Raw genomic sequence first — 15,729 nt, 5'->3', positions numbered from 1 at the left:
ATAGAACCGCGCCAGTCCATCAGGAGGCAGCAGGGAGTGTTTATTGTGTTTGTGAGTGAGAATTGATGAAAAAACTCAAAAGCCCAAAATGTAAAAAATCTTGTGGACCTGACAACATTCTGGGTGAAATGCTGAAACACAGCACACCTGAGCTTCAGACAGCTGTGCTCAAATTATTCAATCTTGTACTTAGTTCAGGCTGTTTTCCTGACATCTGGAGCCAGGGACTTATTACCCCTATTCACAAGAGTGGAGACAAATTGGACCCTAATAATTTCAGAGGCATTTGTGTGAGCAGTAATTTGGGGAAGTTATTTAGCAGTCTTTTAAACAATAGAATAGTAAACTTCCTTAACGAACACAGTGATTCCTTAACGAATCCTAGCCAGATTGGTTTTCTTCCTAATTATAGAACTACTGACCACATTTACGCCCTACACACCCTAATCAATAAACACGGAAAACAGACTAAACACGGAAAAATATTTGCATGCTTTGTCGATTTAAAAAAAGCATTTGATTCTATTTGGCACGATGGATTATATTACAAACTTTTACAAAGTGGTGTAGGGGGTAAAGTTTATGACATTATTGAATCAATGTATTCAAGCAACAAATGTGCAAAACGAATTGGCAACAAACATACAGAATTCTTCTCCCAGAAGAGAGGAGTACGGCAGAGTCCAACACTGTTCAACATTTACACAAAATTCACAAACATCATAAAGAACTTTACAGCCATGAATGAAGAGGAACAAATAAAGATAATACTAGGAGAGGGACAGACAGCAGCACTGGCTGCGAGATACATGTGGATGTGCCACAGCCTGAGAGACAGCAGGTGAACGTGTGTGTGTAATGTGTGTATTATGTCTGACCTAAGTGTTTCCCTACTGTCCACCACAGTGACCCTCAGCCTGTGTGTGTTTATATGTTAAACACTGTGGTATGAACCAGTTGCACTGTTTATTTAAGTTTATATTGTTATAATATTTTTATTCTGTTATTTTGATATTTTCATTGTTATTATATTTCAAGCTTTGGCAATATTGTATTTTTTACAGTCATGCCAATAAAGCAATATTGAATTGAATAGAGAGTGTGAGTGTTCAGACCGGGATCTGAGATTTTTGGGTGGTGGCTGTTTGTTTTACTGGAACAGCAGCAAATGCTCTGGAATGCGTTCACACAGCTAACTTTACTCAGTCGAGTTTGAGCGAAATTCCACATTTCCTTTCAACTTCTATCGACTATTCTATTTTGAGGACGGGATATCTCGGTCAGAGCAGCTTTTATCGATTAATTCACAGAGAGCTAACGGGGTAGCGTGCTAAGTGAACACAGATGCAGGCCATAAAGTGTGTGGTCGTCGGGGACGGGTGAGTTTATCCTCGTGTTCAGGATTGTAATTGTTTTGGAATAAAGTTGTACACGTCTCAGTCCTCTCTTAGTTTGCTCTGTAGAGTTTAGATAACTTGTTTTATTTTTGAAACTTTGTAGCTCACAGATGTTTTAAAATCGCTTATTTCACACACATCACTCGTTAAATCTGTGTTTTCAACTTTTATTTATTTTGCAGCAGCGAAAATAGCTTATGGCTTTAAACTTTAAAGGTGGATATTTGTATACTGGAACAACGTGCCTTTTTCTGGGGTTTTCCGTGTAAACTAAAGCCTTACTGAGTTTCCTTTACATGTTTCACCATACAAATGCAGTCTAAACATATGAGTAGTGTTGCACTGATCAGTCAGCCAAACCTACTTTTATAATTCACATGAGTAACACCGGCTGTTATGATGTTTATACACTGTTATGTTTGTTTAAGACAAGTATATGCCCTGCTAAGTATAAGAGATGACATCAGTTATATAAGACATGGTCAGGTCTGTTATTGGATGTATTGTATGAATGATTTGAGGTGTTGTTTTTTTCAGGGCTGTGGGAAAAACATGCCTTCTGATCAGCTACACCACCAATGCTTTTCCCGGGGAATACATCCCTACTGTGTAAGCAAACCTTACTCTAACCCAGTTCAGCCGAAGAGCAGACAATTTACTATTGTGAATATTCATTCTAGAACAAGCCTATCTATTTGCCCAATTTAAAACACAGTATCACATTAAACAGTCAGTTGTCAGAATAGCCATTACACTTTAAACGAGGTCAACTTTAAAACACTGCATAATCTTCACTGTTTATTAAATATACATTGATTTTTATTAAAGCTACTGAAGTTTTTCAGAAAAGAGCAGTGTGATTTGTCTCTTGTTTTATCAACATTAATGACACAGACAGTTGCACGTATTTGTATTAGGGTTTAAGACTGAATGCATGGATGTATAAAATATTTTAACTAAGTATTAACAATATTTAAGCAGTGTGGAGTTACAATCTAATGCGATTCTAACCAGATCAAAATAAAAACTACTGGTATCAGCAAATACTCAAAGCTGCTGTATCATTATTGTAATCAGACATGGAAACAGTGGCATTGAGCTATTCCTAATTATTTAATTAAATATTATAAACATTTTTATGTTGTTTTGGACCCCGTGACTTTCATTATATTAACAGGAGCAGTTAAAACATTCTTTTTTGCAGAAGAAAAAAAAAGTCATACAGGTTTGGAACAAGTTTTTTATTAATTTTTTTTATAGCAAACTGGCCCTTTAAAGTCAACATGACATCAAAACTAACCCTACTTTAAAAACCGGTATTCCTGGTCTTGTGCCAGTTTCATCTGTGCATGTTATTCAAAGTAAAAAAAAAACTTATCTTTAATCCTTCATCAGAATAAAATAAATAGCTTCACCTCGAAAACAACTATTTTTTTTCACTTGGTTCATGCATCCCTCTTTCTTTTAAACCCCTTCCTTTCATCTTACGCCATTCTGGTAGTCACTCTCCAACAGCTAAAATGAATTTGTCCCATTGCATAACCTGTTTAACTTACAATAGGTAGCAAGTTGCATTTCACATTCATTTTAATAGTCATGTCTTATCTCTGAACTGTATACTGTCTTTCATTTAGATTTGATAATTATTCTGCTAATGTGATGGTCGATGGAAAGCCGGTGAACCTGGGACTGTGGGATACAGCAGGGCAGGAGGATTACGACAGACTTCGACCGCTCTCCTACCCTCAGACGGTACAATCATAATAATAGGGCTAAAACAGATGTATAGTAATCTTTTATTTATATATATATATATATATATATATACACACACACACACACACACACACACACACATATATATACATACATACATACAGTCAGGTCCATAAATATTGGGACATCGACACAATTCTAACATTTTTGGCTCTATACACCACCACAATGGATTTCAAATGAAACGAACAAGATGTGCTTTAACTGCAGACTGTCAGCTTTAATTTGAGGGTATTTACATCCAAATCAGGTGAACGGTGTAGGAATTACAACAGTTTGCATATGTGCCTCCCACTTGTTAAGGGACCAAAAGTAATGGGACAGAATAATAATCATAAATCAAACTTTCACTTTTTAATACTTGGTTGCAAATCCTTTGCAGTCAATTACAGCCTGAAGTCTGGAACGCATAGACATCACCAGAAGCTGGGTTTCATCCCTGGTGATGCTCTGCCAGGCCTCTACTGCAACCGTCTTCAGTTCCTGCTTGTTCTTGGGGCATTTTCCCTTCAGTTTTGTCTTCAGCAAGTGAAATGCATGCTCTATCGGATTCAGGTCAGGTAATTGACTTGGTCATTGCATAAGTCCACTTCTTTCCCTTCAAAAACTCTTTGGTTGCTTTTGCAGTATGCTTTGGGTCATTGTCCATCTGCACTGTGAAGCGCCGTCCAGTGAGTTCTGAAGCATTTGGCTGAATATGAGCAGATAATATTGCCCGAAACACTTCAGAATTCATCCTGCTGCTTTTGTCAGCAGTCACATCATCAATAAATACAAGAGAACCAGTTCTACTGGCAGCCATACATGCCCACGCCATGACACTACCACCACCATGCTTCACTGATGAGGTGGTATGCTTAGGATCATGAGCAGTTCCTTTCCTTCTCCATACTCTTCTCTTCCCATCACTCTGGTACAAGTTGATCTTGGTCTCATCTGTCCATAGGATGTTGTTCCAGAACTGTGATGGTTTTTTTAGATGTCGTTTGGCAAACTCTAATCTGGCCTTCCTGTTTTTGAGGCTCACCAATGGTTACATCTTGTGGTGAACCCTCTGTATTCACTCTGGTGAAGTCTTCTCTTGATTGTTGACTTTGACACACATACACCTACCTCCTGGAGAGTGTTCTTGATCTGACCAACTGTTGTGAAGGGTGTTTTCTTCACCAGGGAAAGAATTCTTCGGTCATCCACCACAGTTGTTTTCCGTTGTCTTCCGGGTCTTTTGGTGTTGCTGAGCTCACCGGTGCGTTCCTTCTTTTTAAGAATGTTCCAAACAGTTGTTTTGGCCACGCCTAATGTTTTTGCTATCTCTCTGATGGGTTTGTTTTGTTTTTTCAGCCTAATGATGGCTTGCTTCACTGATAGTGACCGCTCTTTTATTTTTGACAGTTGACAGAAACAGATTCCAAATGCAAATAGCACACTTGAAATGAACTCTGGACCTTTTATCTGCTCATTGTAATTGGGATAATGAGGGAATAACACACACCTGGCCATGGAACAGCTGAGAAGCCAATTGTCCCATTACTTTTGGTCCCTTAACAAGTGGGAGGCACATATGCAAACTGTTGTAATTCCTACACCGTTCACCTGATTTGGATGTAAATACCCTCAAATTAAAGCTGACAGTCTGCAGTTAAAGCACATCTTGTTCGTTTCATTTGAAATCCATTATGGTGGTGTATAGAGCCAAAAATGTTAGAATTGTGTCGATGTCCCAATATTTATGGACCTGACTGTATGTATGTATATACAGGTCCTTTTCAAAAAATTAGCATATTGTGATAAAGTTCATTATTTTCTGTAATGTACTGATAAACATTCAGATAGACTTTCATATATTTTAGATTCATTACAACACAACTGAAGTAGTTCAAGCCTTTTATTGTTTTAATATTGATGATTTTGGCATACAGCTCATGAAAACCCAAAATTCCTATCTCAAAAAATTAGCATATTTCATCCGACCAATAAAAGAAAAGTGTTTTTAATACAAAAAAAAGTCAACCTTCAAATAATTATGTTCAGTTATGCACTCAATACTTGGTCGGGAATCCTTTTGCAGAAATGACTGCTTCAATGCGGCGTGGCATGGAGGCAATCAGCCTGTGGCACTGCTGAGGTGTTATGGAGGCCCAGGATGCTTCGATAGCGGCCTTAAGCTCATCCAGAGTGTTGGGTCTTGCGTCTCTCAACTTTCTCTTCACAATATCCCACAGATTCTCTATGGGGTTCAGGTCAGGAGAGTTGGCAGGCCAATTGAGCACAGTAATACCATGGTCAGTAAACCATTTACCAGTGGTTTTGGCACTGTGAGCAGGTGCCAGGTCGTGCTGAAAAATGAAATCTTCATCTCCATAAAGCTTTTCAGCAGATGGAAGCATGAAGTGCTCCAAAATCTCCTGATAGCTAGCTGCATTGACCCTGCCCTTGATAAAACACAGTGGACCAACACCAGCATCACTGACTGTGGGTACTTGACACTGGACTTCAGGCATTTTGGCATTTCCCTCTCCCCAGTCTTCCTCCAGACTCTGGCACCTTGATTTCCGAATGACATGCAAAATTTGCTTTCATCCGAAAAAAGTACTTTGGACCACTGAGCAACAGTCCAGTGCTGCTTCTCTGTTCAAAAGTGGCTTGACCTGGGGAATGCGGCACCTGTAGCCCATTTCCTGCACACGCCTGTACACGGTGGCTCTGGATGTTTCTACTCCAGACTCAGTCCACTGCTTCCGCAGGTCCCCCAAGGTCTGGAATCGGTCCTTCTCCACAATCTTCCTCAGGGTCCGGTCACCTCTTCTCGTTGTGCTGCGTTTTCTGCCACACTTTTTCCTTCCCACAGACTTCCCACTGAGGTGCCTTGATACAGCACTCTGGGAACAGCCTATTCGTTCAGAAATTTCTTTCTGTGTCTTACCCTCTTGCTTGAGGGTGTCAATGATGGCCTTCTGGACAGCAGTCAGGTCGGCAGTCTTACCCATGATTGCGGTTTTGAGTAATGAACCAGGCTGGGAGTTTTTAAAAGCCTCAGGAATCTTTTGCAGGTGTTTAGAGTTAATTAGTTGATTCAGATGATTAGGTTAATAGCTCGTTTAGAGAACCTTTTCATGATATGCTAATTTTTTGAGATAGGAATTTTGGGTTTTCATGAGCTGTATGCCAAAATCATCAATATTAAAACAATAAAAGGCTTGAACTACTTCAGTTGTGTGTAATGAATCTAAAATATATGAAAGTCTAATGTTTATCAGTACATTACAGAAAATAATGAACTTTATCACAATATGCTATTTTTTTGAAAAGGACCTGTATATATATAGAGATGTATATAGAGATATATATATAGAGATATATATATATATAGATATATATATATATATATATAGAGATATATATATATAGAGATATATATATATATATAGAGATATATATATATATAGAGATATATATATATAGAGATATATATATATATATATATATATATATATATATATATATATATATATAGAGATATATATATATATATATATATAGAGATATATATATATATATATATAGAGATATATATATATATATATATATATAGAGATATATATATATATATATATAGAGATATATATATATATATATATATATATATATAGATAGAGATATATATATATATAGAGAGATATATATATATATATATAGAGAGATATATATATATATATATATATATATAGATATAGAGATAGATAGATAGATAGATATATATATATGATTACATATGTATTTGAGTTTCAGTGCCATATGGATAATATTTGAGGGAGTTTTGACACTTCACCTTAATGAGTCATGAGACCAGGGGTGTATTCCAGAAAGCAGGTTATGTGACATACCCAGGTAAGTTTGAGGATAAGCGAGCGGATAACCTCAGCTTTCGGTTCCAAAATCGGAGGTTACTTTTAGGGTATGTAAGTAACCATAGTAACTTGCTCTCTGAGGATAACCTGCTCCAGAGCAGGTTATGTTCCAGGGTTAGTTCACTTCAGTGCTATCAGTGCATGCGTGACATACTGAGCTGCCTTCAGTGGGCCTGACAGATAGCGCACAACATTATATAATATTAGATTATATAATATAGCCTTATATATATATATATATATATATGTGTGTGTGTGTGTGGTGTCAAAATTAGCGCGTTAACGCATGCTATTAATTATTTTCAGATTAACGCGTTAAAAATATTTAATGCAATTAATGTAGGGGCGGGGCTAGGTTTGGCCACCCCATTCGCAACTGCTGCCTCTGTCTCTTTTTTTTCTTGCAAAGGATTGCGTTTATTTAGATGCAGAATGTCTTTATGACCACATGAAACGGGTGAAGTTTCAGACACGTGCTCTATACGTCGCCTCCACGCCAGACGCGAGTCAAACAAGCGCGTAAAAGATACTGTGCTCGTAGCGCGCACTCTTCAAATACACGCACAAAGGTGCCGGTGCGCGCTGTAGCCTATATCATTTCAGATCATACAGAGAAAGAAACTACGTGCATGCAATGTCATAGTTATGCCGTCAGTTAAGGCATGAAGTTACCAAAAAGGCGATTAAAGCTGCCTTAAACTGTGTGCATGCATGCAATATGTTATATATGCGTCACATTTAAGTACATGTCTCTGAAATGGTTTTAAAAACTGTCCTGAGGCACCCCAGTACTGTCTCCCTCATCTAAAATACCCAATTCAACTCATCCGCTCATTAGTTGAGACTTTCAGACCTGAAGTGAGTCAGAAAATGTAAAGAGATTTGTGAGAAAATAAGATGCATGTCAGATCCCCATCACCTTCAGCAGCAGCAGCTTTTAAAGCAATAGCAGGCAAATAAATTAATAACCAGCTGCTGTGATGTCTATTAATCCAAGAACAAAAGAAAAAAGAGCAAATCAATAACTTTTATAGTTTTAAGGGGTTCATCTATATTTAATTTAGAATTTAGTGTTTGGTAAGTATTCATTTTCTGTGTATTTCTGCTGAAGGGCACAGCTAGCTAAATATGTCATTTATTATGAGTTCATGTGAAGATTGTTTTAAGTTCACTTAAATTAGACGTTAAGTCTAATAAATGTTAAAATTGATAGCTCTCAATTATACTGTAATGCTGAATGGCTACAGTCAATGGTTAAATATTCAGGGGGCAAACTTTTTTTATATAGAGACATCAGTAGTATTGATATCAGTGATGCTGGCCTTCAATCATAAAAAAGATACAATTAAAGAAATATTAAAAATATACTGTCTTTATGTTGTTTGTACAGTGTACATTTGAAGATTGTTTATTTAAAAACTTGAATGTTCGGTGGGGTTAAGCGTGATTAATCACAATTAATTTTAGAAAAACGTGTGATTAATTAGTTAATTTTTTTAATCGATTGACAGCACTAATGTATATATATATATATATATATATATATATATATATATATATATATATATATATATATATATATATATATATATATATATATAGCGCTAGTATAAGTAATAAATAAGGTAATATATTATTCTAATATGGTTATTTTATTTATTTTATAACAGTTCTGTATAATATAATCTGTATAAATTATAAAACACTATGACAAGGTAATGTTTCATTTATTATATTATATATACTTATTACATTTTATATTATCATCTCACACATGGATTGACATTTTCTATAATGTATTTCTATAATAAAAATACATATCTGATATGACTTAATATATAATTAGCATCAAACTAAAAATATAAGTCATTCTCAAGGATTGAAGATTAAACGGGGAAGAAAAATGATTACATAACCATCAATTAGGTGACGATATGCACTAAGCATGTAAACGACCATTGAACAAAAGAAGAAGAAAGAAACAGCATGGTGTGCTTTTTCTTAGCGTCCGTTTCCATAGTGACTCGTCGATTCGTCGCTCTGTTGAGAATGTCTTGAGTCTTAACCAGGAACATACTCTGGGTTGAATGAACTTACTCCTGGACGCGTTTTTGGAACCACATACCTCGAGTAAGCAAGGTTTGGGGTTAATCAACCCAAAGTTCAGGGTTTAACTGAAGGTAAGTTAACCGTGTTTTCTGGAATACACCCCAGGAAGGATCTCAAAACTAGTTTGATGACTTATGTTCTGGAAACGTAATAAACACTACGCCTTAACACAGTAAAATGATTAAAAATAGCCCATGTCCTGATTCCTGGTAGGCTAAAGGGATTTCTCATATGTTGCTCAGAGCATTAATGGCAGCTCTGTGTTGTCGTCGTCTCTCTTGCAAAGGCTGTGCGAGTGAATGGCTCAATTGTTTGCCGATGTCGTTCAGGCACAAACCTCACTTTGTTTTTGTTGCTCTGTTTCACTTGGGGAAACAAATGGAGTCAATTTACAGTTCGTTAATTCAACAGCCTAGTCAATGCTGTGCAGATAACAAAATAATTCTGAAAGAAATGAGCTGAACGTTAGCATGAAATGAGGATTTTGTCTGATTTTTATTTTTTTTCTCCCTTTTCTTATAGGATGTGTTCTTGATTTGTTTCTCTCTTGTTAGTCCAGCATCGTTCGAGAACGTCCGTGCGAAGGTAAGCAAGCACTCAAATATTTTGGGGTTTAAGTCAATATAGGCTATATTTATAAATGTTTCTCGCCATGAAAATAGTCAGAGAAGCTGGCATGGCAAATAAACAAAGTAAGTCAATGTATGCGACTTCCGAAATGATCACAGTGAATTGAAAAGAGGAAGAGGCACTAAGAATGGTCTGTATGGCTTGACTGATTGAGCAAATGTGGTTTCAAAGCCTTAAAATGGCATGTTGATGCAGCTGTAATAAAGCAGATGAAAGGTCTTTTTAATCTTCTTTGTCTGCAAAATATCCAGTGACATCCATTTCAAAGGATCAAGTGGCATTTGCCATTAGTCACTGCTGGGTGCGGGAGATTGTGGTGTTGTTTATCCACAGGTAAAACATAGGCTATCTTTGGAAATGGCACAGTAACATGCTATTAGTATTTGAGTATAGAGTAGCCTACGTATACTGTGCACAGTGTGCCAGTTTTCTCCATGCATAGAATGATTTTGCATTCAATAGAAGCTCAATATGTCTGTTTTGATTTCTTTAACAGTGGTATCCAGAGGTCAGATATCATTGTCCCAACACTCCGATAATTCTGGTTGGGACTAAGCTTGACCTGAGAGACGACAAGGACACTATAGAAAAGTTGAAAGAGAAGAAACTCACATCCATCACCTACCCTCAAGGTCTCGCTATGGTCAAAGAAATAGGTCAGCACTTCAATATTAATACACTGGTGTTTAAATGCATTTTATTATTGCCTTTACACATATGTGTGTATGTTCAGGATGGGCTAACAGTATCAATTTTAATCTACCTTCATTTTGATGAACCGCTCAAAATTGATTCTTAAAAGCTGCAGATCCAAAATCAGTTTTTGAGCTAGTACATAACCAGCCAGTGTTCAAAACTATCACCTTACCTAAGCCCGATTCACAAGGGTAATCTTATAATAATGTTTTCTAATTTGAGTAGTACTGGTAGGTTTTCGTTGGAAATTCGAGCATGCCGTCGCATCATTATGTCATGTCTTGTAAACATAAAGAAGTTGTCCCGGCTAGTAGAGATTATATGGCATGCAAGTATGCTGCAAGTGGAGAATTGTTTATAGCCTTTTCTCACAGCAGCTGGAATAATTAAATTTATCATTTTGTTGGTGGATTGTAATCCAAAAAGGATTATGTGTTTATGAAACACATGTAAGTGATTAGATTAGATTTCAGTTTTAAATGTGCATCTGATTACAGATAGCCTACGTGGGATTACACAATTTTGTATTTTAAAGAGAACCAGTTCTAAGGAAGAATAATATTTAAGTATTTAAAATAAAATTTAAGAACAAGGTTTAACAATAATAATAATTTGCACGGTTTGATGTTATGAGCTAACCGATCGTTAGATTTAAGCACCATTGGTAGCGCGATTTAATTGTAATGCCTTTTTCCTTTAGTTGGTCAGAACAAAAGTGGCAGACTTGTTACTTGTTCAGATGACAGTATCCGGTGAAAATTTGGGTCATACTTCCAAGACATAGGCTAGAATCTGTGATTCCTAAGTACAGTATCCACACCAGTGCGGTGACAGTCACACATCGAAACATTAGATTCATCCACGCTGAGGAGCCGTGCCGATGCACAACTCGCGTAAAGAAAATAATTCCACAAAAAACTGCTATTGCAGGTTTCAAACAGAGATAGCAACAAGGAGGCTAAACTTGCGGACTGCAGCTTTAAATTCCTAAATCTTTTTTTTTTTTTTTTTTTGGTCAATGCTGTTTTGTTGAAACGTGACTAAAACATCACTAAACATCATTTGTAGTGTGACTGCTATCCAATACTTGTTACTTTTGATATTAAGTCTCTGCTTTAAATTAATTTTTTTTCAGCATGAAATTCAAACAATAAAAACAGTTTTGGTGCTTTTTAATGTAACATGGCATTTTGCTGTAGCGCCTCAGTTCAAGCCTATTTACTACTAGTTGTAGCACAACATCAACACTTACTGAACGGTTTCATGTCCCAAGTACTCACTCAATCTTTTAATTGTGGAAAGACGTCATAACGGATAAAAAAAATTACCTCAGCAAAGCCATTTAATGTTCAGAGCTTGATAGTTTGAGAGAAGCATTTTGTTAAATAAATGGCCTATATTACATGTTCATTATTTTCTACATTATATTATAGTTTTACCTGTTAATGTCTCTTTGAATTTTTGAAAAGTCGTGAAAACAATTATAGCCATCATTTAAAGATTCAATTTCATCTTAATTTCAACGATGAATTGGTGTAAAAACATCCTTAAAGTTGATCATTTATGTGAAGTTTAAATCTTTGAGTGTTGATTTATTAAATCCATTTGATTAATTTTTAAAGTCCGCGTGAACCGGAAGTTTGCGACCGTTTTTACTTCCATATTGTGGCGTACTTCCGAGAGAAACAGAATATTGAATGAGGAAAATAGAGGGCATGGCTTGTTTTTTCTACTGCGAATTGATAGGATGTAGTAAAGTAGGCGTTTCATTCAGAAATTAACTGACCGTTGGAGGGGCGTGGTTAAGGATGTCTCGCTCATGCGCAAGCCGTCAAACTGATGTCATCAGAGAAGCCTTTCATTTTAGAGGGGAGGAGCATTTTCAGATTTTGTTTAAAGATTGCCAAGAAAAACAATTTTTTTCAGCAGATTAACTTGCACGGATTAATTGTTAACATCAAGACTAGCAATGTGCGATAGTAAAGTCCATTTTGATTTCATGGCGACTTTAATTTCTTATTCATATTTAAACAAGAAGCTGAAAAGTTGGTTTTCAGCCAAATGCAAACTTATTTTCATGCATCAGTTTAAACCATCCATCCATCATTTCATCCAAAAGTGTACTGTAAGGAATATTTAGTGCAAGAAATGCAATGGAAGTGTACCAGCCTTTTTTTAAAGTGTGGATCCACTTTAAGTACTCTTGTATTCACTACAGGAGCTGTGAAGTACCTGGAATGCTCAGCCTTAACACAACGCGGCCTTAAGATGGTGTTCGATGAAGCCATCCGTGCGGTCCTGTGTCCTCCCCCAGTCAAGAAAGGAAAAAGGAGGTGTTTTGTCCTCTGAACTGACTGTACTCACAGCACCAGCTGCAATCTGAGCTCACCTGAGAGCAGAACAATGGAGACTGGAGGATGGGAAATGTGTGTTGTGGAAGAAGAAAGAGTCTGCAGTGTATGCGTACAGATATTTCTCCCTCTTGCATTGTATTTAGAATTGTGCCACTAACTAGCTGTTAAAGGTCCCATGACATGCTGTTTTTTGGATGCTTTTATATAGGCCTAAGTGGTCCCTAGTACTGTATCTGAAGCCTCGTTCCCGAAATTCAGCCTTGGTGCAGAATTTCAGCCACTACGAGCCAGTCCCAAAATGAGCTTTCCTTAGGACGAGCCATTTCTGTGTCTGTAGCTTTAAATGCTAATGAGGAGGAGACAGCCGGGGCAAGGTGGAGGGTGGGTGTGTGTCCTGCAGCTTGCGGCCACGGTACCATGCGCTAATGTTGACAGTGGATGTATCGCAATGGCTCGTAGACACGCAGGATGGAGAAGCACGAGATGAAGAAGTTGCAACTCAGCGGCTACAGCAGGACGTCTCCGAATGGTTAGTTTTAAATATTGTGTCTGGATATGGTCAGTGTTTCCCACACATAGACTTTACCTGGGCGGACCGCAACAATATCCACCGCCCGCTGCCATCAGCTCCCGCGTCTCACACACACGAGCGCGACTTTAGAACAATATTTAGTAACTTTCAGACACTTTATTCCCATAACGGATACATACTAACAAACCTAGCGACTTAAAAACAAAAAAACCTTATCATTCAGTTGGAAGATGTCTCCAGTACTGCCCCGCGAGCGCGAGGTCTGATGCAGTGTCTCCTCTCTCGGCGTCTGTTCTGAGCAGCGAGCGGCAGAGAAGCAACGCTTTCAGTTTGCCTTAAAGCAGCAGACTGACTGTTTGGACTTTTAAATATGAACATAATTTGTCTGTTAATATGCGCAGTTTATTACTCAGAGGCAAAACAGTGCTTAGCTCGTTTGCAAGCCATGATGTCACTCGCTCGCCTCGCACGGTCGTAGCTCATTTTCTCATGGGCGGGCAAAGCAGAGAAAGGGGAGGTAACCTTTCCCCGTATGACGACATAAGGGGAAGATTCCAGATCGGGCCATCTGAGCTTTCATTTTCTCAAAGGCGAAGCAGGATACCCAGGGCTCGGTTTACACCTATCGCCCTTTCTAGTCACTGGGGGACCATAGTCAGGCTATGGGAACTCATATTAATGTTAAAAAACCTCATCTGTAAGAGACCGAGATTGCAGTAATATTGAAGGAACTATTTTACAAGAGGACAGCTGAAGTAAACACTTAATTTTTTTGGTTCCTGTGTTAAGGTTTCCATGCTAATGCTAGAGAGTTTATTTTGTTTAACTGTATAAGAAACAAACCTAGTTAAAATGCATATAACAACTTTGTTTTGTCAGCATATAGCATATCTTCACTACTGTATCTAAATATTCAGAAGGGCAGATCTCTTGTTTATTCTCTCTCTGTATTTTAGTCAGTCTTTTGGAGGTGTCTGACAGTGTTTTATCCATTTTACAGTCCCAGTATTGTATTTGGACTACAGATCTACCAGTGCCTAGTATCAGACCAGGGTTTCATTGCTGAGCATATCGGATGTTTCTGTACTGTACCTCAACCTCAACACTATGGCATGGGGTTCATATTCTAGAAAGATCCCTTTTAAGACTGTGCTATATGTATAAACAGTTTGTTGTAAGGGTACAGACATTAAGTATTACACTTCTAATTGGACTTCAGACATAGTTCAAGATTAAATGGTTGGAATTTGCCACATGGAATTTTTAATTTTGACACATCTGTAATTTTTTAAAACATTTAAAATGCTTTATTCATGCTTTTGTCTTCACTAAAGCTACAATGCATTAACATTTGTCTGAAAATAGAAACCAAATATAAAAACATTTGTCTTTGTCCTTTGTTTTCCATGTACACTTTATGGACAAATGTATTGGGACACCCTTCTAATGAACAGGTTTGACTACTTGAGTAATTTCCATGAGTACAAATCTTAATGTTTAAGCATATAATGATATTCTAGGAAATTGTGCGCTTCTAACCGTATAGCAACAATTTGGACAGGACCCTTTTCTATTCTAACATGACAGTGCCTCTGTGTATAAGACACGGTTCAAAAAGACATGATTGATTCAGTCAGTGTGGAAGAACTTGACTGGTCTGCAGAAAGCCAAGTCCTGATCCCAGCTGAACACCTCTGGTGTTTATTTAAATGCAGACCTTGAGCCAAAAAATCATCACCAAACACCAACTTGTACATATGGGTACAGTCATTTTAGACACTTCCAAACCCATTGCAATAGAAATTGAAATACAATTTTTAAATACATGAATTGTTTCCATCTTTGTTGCCACAGTTTTGGAAGTGCCTTTTTCTTTTCTAAAGAAGGGGGCGTCCCAATACTTTTGTAGTGTATGTACAAGTCATTGGTGTTTGGTGAGGTTAGGACACAGTATAGAGTGCTGCACTGATGTGTTTTAGTAGACCAACCATAATCCAGTGGGGTTTTTCTATTGGCTTTTGGATTATTGCAGAAAATAGGTTGTCCCCAACAACCTCTTGTTAGCAACTGCTGTTACACTTTATTTTAAGGTGTCCTTAGTATACATTTAAGTACTGAGCAATATTAATTAACTACATGCACATACTATATGATTAGGGTTATTGAGCTATAGAAAAAAAGTTATTACTAATGTATTTTATGTTGTGGAATAAAACGTGAAATATCTTGAGCTTGTGTTAACTGCATGCAGACCTCATTTCAGGCATTTAACAGAAGATCCATTTAAAATAAACCCATCGACTTTGGGGCAACAGAACCAGAAGTGC

General features: G+C 37.2%; 1 protein-coding gene across 1 annotated transcript; it reads left to right on the top strand.

Annotated features, from left to right (window-relative positions):
• Nucleotides 1-1,110: 1,110 nt before the first annotated feature.
• LOC306852241 (ras-related C3 botulinum toxin substrate 1-like) lies at nt 1,111-15,629 on the top strand. Its single transcript, XM_079388949.1, has 6 exons — nt 1,111-1,379; nt 1,935-2,006; nt 3,032-3,149; nt 9,713-9,775; nt 10,317-10,476; nt 12,735-15,629. The coding sequence occupies exons 1-6, from the start codon at nt 1,345-1,347 to the stop codon at nt 12,863-12,865; spliced, it is 579 nt and encodes a 192-aa protein (XP_079245075.1). The 5' UTR covers nt 1,111-1,344; the 3' UTR covers nt 12,866-15,629.
• Nucleotides 15,630-15,729: the final 100 nt, after the last annotated feature.

Source organism: Barbus barbus (assembly GCF_936440315.1).
Source record: "Barbus barbus genome assembly, chromosome: 32".
NCBI classification, from domain to species: Eukaryota; Metazoa; Chordata; class Actinopteri; order Cypriniformes; family Cyprinidae; genus Barbus; species Barbus barbus.
Note: the sequence above shows the minus strand (reverse complement) of the source record. Positions and strands in the feature narration are given on the sequence as shown.

Coding starts and splice junctions, on each gene's coding strand:
- LOC306852241 (XM_079388949.1), top strand. CDS start 1,345: ATGCAGGCCATAAAGTGTGTGGTCGTCGGGGACGG. Junction 2,007..3,031: donor GGGGAATACATCCCTACTGT/GTAAGCAAACCT, acceptor TCTTTCATTTAG/ATTTGATAATTATTCTGCTA. Junction 9,776..10,316: donor TCGAGAACGTCCGTGCGAAG/GTAAGCAAGCAC, acceptor TTTCTTTAACAG/TGGTATCCAGAGGTCAGATA.